Source organism: Halyomorpha halys, unplaced genomic scaffold (assembly GCF_000696795.3).
Source record: "Halyomorpha halys isolate HHAL.00 unplaced genomic scaffold, Hhal_1.1 Scaffold230.1, whole genome shotgun sequence".
In the NCBI taxonomy this organism is placed as follows: Eukaryota; Metazoa; Arthropoda; class Insecta; order Hemiptera; family Pentatomidae; genus Halyomorpha; species Halyomorpha halys.
In genome coordinates, this window is record NW_027114585.1 from 690,212 (window position 1) to 697,458 (window position 7,247).

At 28.2% G+C, this 7,247-nt stretch overlaps 1 protein-coding gene across 2 annotated transcripts in view; it reads left to right on the plus strand.

Moving 5' to 3' along the window:
* Positions 1-2,589: 2,589 nt before the first annotated feature.
* The window catches only part of LOC106679907 (nuclear factor NF-kappa-B p110 subunit), a 21,879-nt gene continuing 17,221 nt past the window's right edge, over positions 2,590-7,247 (plus strand). Inside the window, exons 1-9 of one of the 2 annotated variants that reach the window (XM_014419301.2) lie at positions 2,590-2,717; positions 3,019-3,105; positions 3,189-3,325; positions 3,408-3,574; positions 5,022-5,133; positions 5,213-5,354; positions 6,135-6,239; positions 6,687-6,795; positions 6,960-7,090. In XM_014419301.2, coding sequence (XP_014274787.1) covers positions 2,687-2,717; positions 3,019-3,105; positions 3,189-3,325; positions 3,408-3,574; positions 5,022-5,133; positions 5,213-5,354; positions 6,135-6,239; positions 6,687-6,795; positions 6,960-7,090 — 1,021 coding nt within the window. In that variant the 5' untranslated portion in view covers positions 2,590-2,686. Of the gene's footprint in view, positions 2,718-2,783; positions 2,944-3,018; positions 3,106-3,188; positions 3,326-3,407; positions 3,575-5,021; positions 5,134-5,212; positions 5,355-6,134; positions 6,240-6,686; positions 6,796-6,959; positions 7,091-7,247 lie in introns of those variants that run through there. The other variant, XM_014419303.2, reaches the window with a different exon arrangement.

The following is a 7,247-nucleotide window of genomic DNA, read 5'->3' on the forward strand; positions in this document are numbered from 1 at the left end:
ATATTAAGTTCAGTAATTCTAAATTGCAACATAGTAAACTAGACAAAATTAATTTTAAAATAATTTGAATTTGTCCTGGTTAAAGCCATTTATTTTTTTATGTTTCGCTATTTTTTTTTTAGCTTCTTACTGGATTAGGAAAAGTTTTTTGTGTCGATATGCTTTAAGACGATGTTAATCAGTTAGTCTGTATCTGAATAAGCTGAGTTTTGCCTTCAAAATGATTATCTGCAAAATTAAATACATCTATTATTTTACATTTGAATGTAAATACATTTTTTTTTTAAAGACTAAATAATATATATTTTATTTTACTTTTCTTATTAATAAGAAGTATATTTTAGTAAATTGGTATTACGTTTGAATATCATGTAAATTGTAACGAACGAAGTTATTAGAAACTAATTAAAATATTTTTTCATGAGGATCTTGTGGCCTTGGAGTGGCAAAGTGACTTTCTGCATTTAATTAATAAAAACAATGAATGAACTAAATGTTTTACCATGTATATTCAAGCAGTTATCTACAAAATATTTCGTGTTTTCTTCGGCAAGGCCCATTTTCAATAAAATTAATTTAGACTTGCTGAACGTAATACAGATATAGTAATCATAAAGTGGGATCGGTTAATAAATAATGGCATCACGAACAGCAAGCTGCACTTGTACAAACATGAAACGATTACTCATTTTACTGTTTGTAAACATTGCAACGGATAATATGGTCGTAGATTATATCTTCCTAACTGATAATTGCAACATCTTATGTCTCAAAATTTCAATTTTTTTACTTTAACATTTGTCCACCTAAACTTGAGATTTCTATTAGATACGGCATTTTTTTTTTTATTGCCTCCTTTATTAAATATATAAGCAGAATTAATAGATATCTAAATATATAGATATGTATAAGCCCACTCCACTGGGGGGGGGGGATAAAAGGGTTGAGATGAATTCAGGCTGCAGAGTCCGAAGCCCTTCCCTCGGCGTGGACGTCGACCAAGGGGACAGTACTTTGCCACCTACCAGGTCTTGGGAGGTGTCCATGTCTTCATGTCTTGCTCCTCTGTCCAGGGTATTTCTTGCATGGCTTACCTCTCTGAACAGCCGGATACAGCATTACCTACATTGCGAGGTTAATGATTTTTCGTTTGAGAATAAAATATACGGGACGAGACGTAATTGAAATATAGTTGTATTCAGGAAAGTGTTTTTCGCATGGCTAAGCGTAAAGTAGGCGGAGAAATTTAAAAATGTTTTAACTAGAACGTCTTAACAGTAATCTTCAACTTCCCTCTAGCTTTGAACCAAACTAAACGATCAGCGGTTTTTTGAAATGGGTGTATATTAAGAAATATTAAGTTTCTGTAAGCGAAAGAGGTTAGTGGAATTTGCTAAAATCTGTGCTAGACCATGTTTAGATTTATTTTCAACTTTCCTCAAACTTTGAACCGATTCAGGCGAGCCGATTTCGAAATGTAGGTACATCAAGGAAAACACATATATGCGAAAGTACTTTAAGGTGGTGTGATGAGATTGATATGGAAACATCCAGGTACCAACCCGCACGACACCATACAATATAATCAAAATTGGATTAACGGTAATTGGTTTCGTGTCTGAACAAGAATTACATTTCAAACCGAAAGTCAGATGGACTCAAAACCAATTTTTTTCCCTGATAACTAAACCTCAAATGCTTGTGAAAATTTTCGATTCTAAGGAATTACATACTTTTTTTTTTGAATGAATACAAAGCTTCCGTGAAGAGAGAAAAAAACTGAAGAAAGGCCGGAAATTAGTGTGGAAATGATGTTTTGCGGTCCAGTTTTACGATTTCATTCCGAATTGTCTAGATCAGTGGTTCTAGAAACTTTTTTCGCCACGGCACTTTTGGTATAAACAAAAATCGAGGCAAATATTCCCTAGTCGAAGTAAAATTTATATAAAAATTTCGGCACAGTAATTCTTAGAGCGGTTGAATATGTAAAAACAAAACAGAGTAGAGTAAATGCTGGAATGAACTATGTATTTGTTATTTTTATTTTTTTTATTTCTCTTATTTGTAATATTATGAGAAAGTGGCATAAGCTTTGGACACCGCTGGACTAGATGAACGAGATGCCTTGTAATGTTAGCGTTTTTTCAATACTTTATCAAGTCAGATTAAACGTAGAGTGGAGTCATATAGAATAAACCAGGATTTAGAGAAGATAAGAGAGAAAAATCCAAACAAATAAACAGGATTATATTGAATCGAACGAAATTTAGCTAGAGTATGAAAAAATAGAATTGCTGATAATTTTTCTAGAGGTCTATGCACATTCAAAGTTATCTAAATTATGAAGCATTACATTCCTAAACGTTCAAAATAGATATAACTATGAACTTCTAAGAACCTATTGAGCAAAGATTTGTTAAACATGAATCACTATAAACTTGCTAATCCTTTGTCCATTGGGTAGAAAGAGATTTGAAATAATTAGCAATTACTTAACAGATAGTATTGGGATGCTGTAATTCACAGGCGGGATTTCCTTATGCAAAACCGGTCTTTTTATTTTCCATCGGTATTAAGAATCGATAAACATTTGTATCGATTCATCGAAGTATCGCAGTATTCAGATTTGTTTTGTGTTATGATTTAAGAACTTCAAAAGTTAATAATATTTTTAAGCGAAACTGACATGGGGAAGAAGGATTCAAAACCGGAAGAAAGTAAATATTTATTCGTTTTGATATATCCATACACGTGAAATTATGTTTTCAATTGACCTCGAAGATCCACAAGAGTTGTGTACTTCACAGTTATCTCCAGCCTGATAACTTCTGACGTATGATAATTTAGTTTTTGTTTAGTGGCAGGAAAGTATTTCTGGTGGTAGATTCATTTAAGTTCTTGTTAGAGTATATTTTATATCTTTGAAGATGAATTATGATTTTGGTACATTGGCTCCTTTGTTGTTATTAGTTAAAGGATAACAGGATCATTTGTGATATGTATGTAATCATTTTTCAGATGACAATGGTTCCCTGGGCTATTGCTCAGATCCACAGTTTTCTCCTGAGCACAATATAAATTGGTCCCCGATAGATCATAACTCAGGTATTAGTTATTATTATTATTATGATCTTGTTGTTAATACTCTACATTTGTTAATGCTTAACATTCATTAATGCTGTTTTCAGTAACATGGGTTGAATTTACGGAACAGCCTGCCGACTACAGGTATAGATATTTGAAAGAAAAATACCATGGTCATATAGTGGGAAAGAGTTCTCCTGCTACTAAAAAGAAAGATTTATGCAGGTTTCCCAAAATTAAGGTTTCTTATTTTTTAAAAATACTTATATAAACATGTTCATAATTAATAGTTACTAATTTTTATTTGTTTATATTTGTTACAGCTGAACAATTACAATGGTACTGCAATTGTTCGGGTTTGGCTTATAAGCACACAACTCGATAAACCTCATGCTCACTTCCATAAACTAGCACGTAAACTTCCTAAGGGAGTATTGAACCTTGAGCCGCATGACTTTAGAGCATGTGAAGAAAACAACTATGAAGTAACGTAAGTATATTTTCTTTTCCATTTGAGATTGAACATAAAATAAATAAATACTATTATACGGAATATCTCAATTTTATTATTATTTCTTTGAAGCTTGCTTTGTAAATTTACATGGATTTTTTTATATACTTGATATTTTAATTTAAGACGTGTTTCTCCGATTGGCTTATTAATTAGCTTTTTATTGATTGTTTCCTTTGTGATCAGCCCAATATTCAATCTTAATACAACATTATTTATTTTATGTTAAATACATTGTCTTATCCAGAGATTTATCAGGGTGGGGGTAGATATACTTCATCTTGAAGCAGATTAACATTACTCAAGCAATTGCTCATATATTTATGTTTATCACATAACCTTGTTTGAGAATACCATTTTTGTAAAACATTTCTTATTAAATAAAACAGCTTAATTATTACTTATATTTTATTACTAATTATCATAGATCAATTTTGGTAGTTAGCTAAGTAACATTTCACAATATGTGCAACTATTGAAACTAAACTTCTGAGGTCGTAGCTAGCCAAAAGGCAGTTTATTTTTTTTTTTTTTGTGAAAAGTTCCTTTTAAAATTTGCATTTATCACTTTGATGCATAAACATCTATTTATTTCAATTAATATAGAAATAAAAATATTTACTATTGAATCTTGTCAGTTACTATTATTTATATAATGATAATGATTTGAGTTATTTTTCAATCTAATGGATGATATTATCAGACAATATTTTAATTAAAGATCATTTATTTATGGATTTTATTAAGTTTTATGGTGAACTAACAAAGCAATAATAAAGAGTTCAAAGAATCATTGAGTGTATTTCATTGAACACTATGTTATTATTTTTGTAATTATTTTAAAGTAATGTTAATCTATGACTGTTTGAATTTATAGGTCCATTTAATTTCTAATCAAAATTTTAAAACTTAAAACAAAATCTCCATTCTCTATTGTTCTTAATCTTTTACCATTTTCTTTCTCAGTCTTATTAAGCATCTATTACTTTAAGTATAAGTGATTTATTTAATTCTTCTAAAGCATTTTGTATAATATAGGCTCATGTTAATAAAATTTTGACTTAATAATAATGTTTCACTCCTCCAGAAGAATAATGACAAACTTTCAAATTTTGTAAATTGACTTTATTTTTCAGGAGCAAATTTGTACTGTAGCATTTACTAGTTGTTTGTAAATGTATTTTTGAGTCCACTAACGCTATAAAATTAATTTCACAAAATTTTATAGTTGTGTCATTATTCTTCCGGAGCAGTGATATGATAATTTGTTTACCTTTAACTAACCATTTTTAATAAAAGTAAAAACAAAGAAATTGTTCATTACTTACTGTAGTTCTGCGGGGACATCTAGTATATTTGATTATTATTCTATATAGTAGTATTACTATATTTTAGAATATTTAAACAATTTACATGTTTTTTCCAGTTTGGATTACTTGCACATAGTGCATGCAGTATCCAATGATGAGAAGGATATAAACGTTTATCGTAAAAAGAAAGCACACATTGACAGTGATCAATTTGATCCTCCTAGATCTGTATGTTCTTTTAGTTATTTCAATGTATTGTTAAGTATGTTTATTATTTAATTTTATTCATCTCAAATTTATTGTTTAGCTGCCGGCCTCTATAAAAGATGAAAAAGAAGAGATTAAACAAATTGATAAAAATCAATCTGTCTTCTATGTACAAGTTTTTGATGAGAAGACTCATCAAAAGATTTGTCAATCTATAATATCAGATAAAATAAAAAATTTACGTAAGTTGTATAATCATTAATTATCATACCAAAATTATATATTGATTTTAAGAGGATAGGAGATATATTAATTATTAATTTGAAAATCGAAACTAATAATTATGATATGGATATGGTCAATTGAAACTAATTTTTCTTCTTGATCGTAGAGCTGACCATCTCCTTAAAATTCACCTACAGTCGATCATCAATATATAATAAAAACAATTAAAATGCTTTTATTTTTTGCTTTATGATCTGGACTATTTGATATTACAATCTAATTTAACAATTTTCTAAGTCCTCAAAATGTGAAAAGTTAAACATCAAATTTCCTTATTTTTATAAGATTCATATATGTTTAATTGTTCTATTATATTTAAGTGGTCCCTTGAAGAAAATTATATTTTTAGGAGTTTTACTTTGTTTTAATATCCTTTTTATTATACTGTGATCAATATGCCTTTTGATTTTAAATTATATTTTCTAGTATTGAATCATAAAAACACAACAGGGGACATTTTATGTATATATATATATTTTTTTTTCTTTTTTCTTAAGGATTTTATCAGCTTCCTAAAATCTTCAGTTTTGATCAGTACTTTCAAAAAATTTGGATACATAAAAATCCCATTTAAAACACATCCTCTACTTTTTTTTTGTATATGTACAATCCATACATATTTTACTTTCTACCTTTTTTTTACCTGTTCATAAACTCCCATTAGCTGTAGAAAACTTTATGTATTTAATGGCAGCAATAAGTATATCAACTTATATAACTGTAATTTTTTATTCCAGATAATGCAGAAACCGGTGCGTTGAAAATTGTTAATTGTAGCCGAACATTTGGAACATGTCGAGGCAATGATGAAGTTTTTATATTCGTCGAAAAAATTTCTAAAGGTTTGTTATTTTAATTTTTACAGTTTAATCATTAAAATAATTTAAAAAAAAAATTCTGCTAGTATATTCAGTGCTTATTGTTTTGATATTACTGTCATACAAACTAATTTTTTAATATGAGGGAAAAAAGTTATTTTTATTTGAAGAGTTTTAAGGGAATTTATTTTTAGATGATTTCAGAAATTTATTTTATTCATATAAAATATATCATTATTTAAAAAACAAGTGTTAATAATATTTCTTAATTTATTTTTTAGGAAATATTTAGGATTAATACAGACTTATTTGTAAAAAGGTTTTAGTTAAAACTGAACAAATAGTTTAAGCTTGTTGCTTTAAATTTATTTATAAAATAAATTAAAAAATACTTCTTTTTTAAAAAATGTCTTCATGTTTGTCATAGTATTTGTGTATTTTTTTGTTTCATCTTGATTCTTGTTTTTTTAGATGTTCAAGTAAGATTCTTCAGGCTTAATAATAAGAAAGAAAGAATCTGGCAGGCACTTGCGATTTATGGTCCTCAACATGTCCACCATCAGTTGGGTATCGTCTTCAGGTCTGTATTTTGAATATTATATTTATTTTTTAATTAATTTATCGAAAGCAAGCATATGGTAAGCCTAGTATTAATCATCTATGTAATTTTAGGTTTACTGGCTCATTATATTTTTATAAAATTTTACCTTGATATAAATTTGTTAACATTTTTTTTCCCTATAGAACACCAAAGTTTGAACAAAATATAGAAAAAGATACGGAAGTCTTCTTTGAACTGCATCGTACAAACGATGGTGCAGTGAGTGATCCTATCTCTTACATATACAAACCTCACCAAGACTATAGATCTAATGGTGAGTAGATTAATTATGTCTTAAATTAGTTTTAGATAACTGTATTAATAGATTTACTTATTTATATAGGGTTTTTTTTTAAGCCCGATAGAACTTGAAATTGTAAAAAATAACACAAAAAATTAAATTGTAATCAAAATTTTTTTTTATTCGAAAG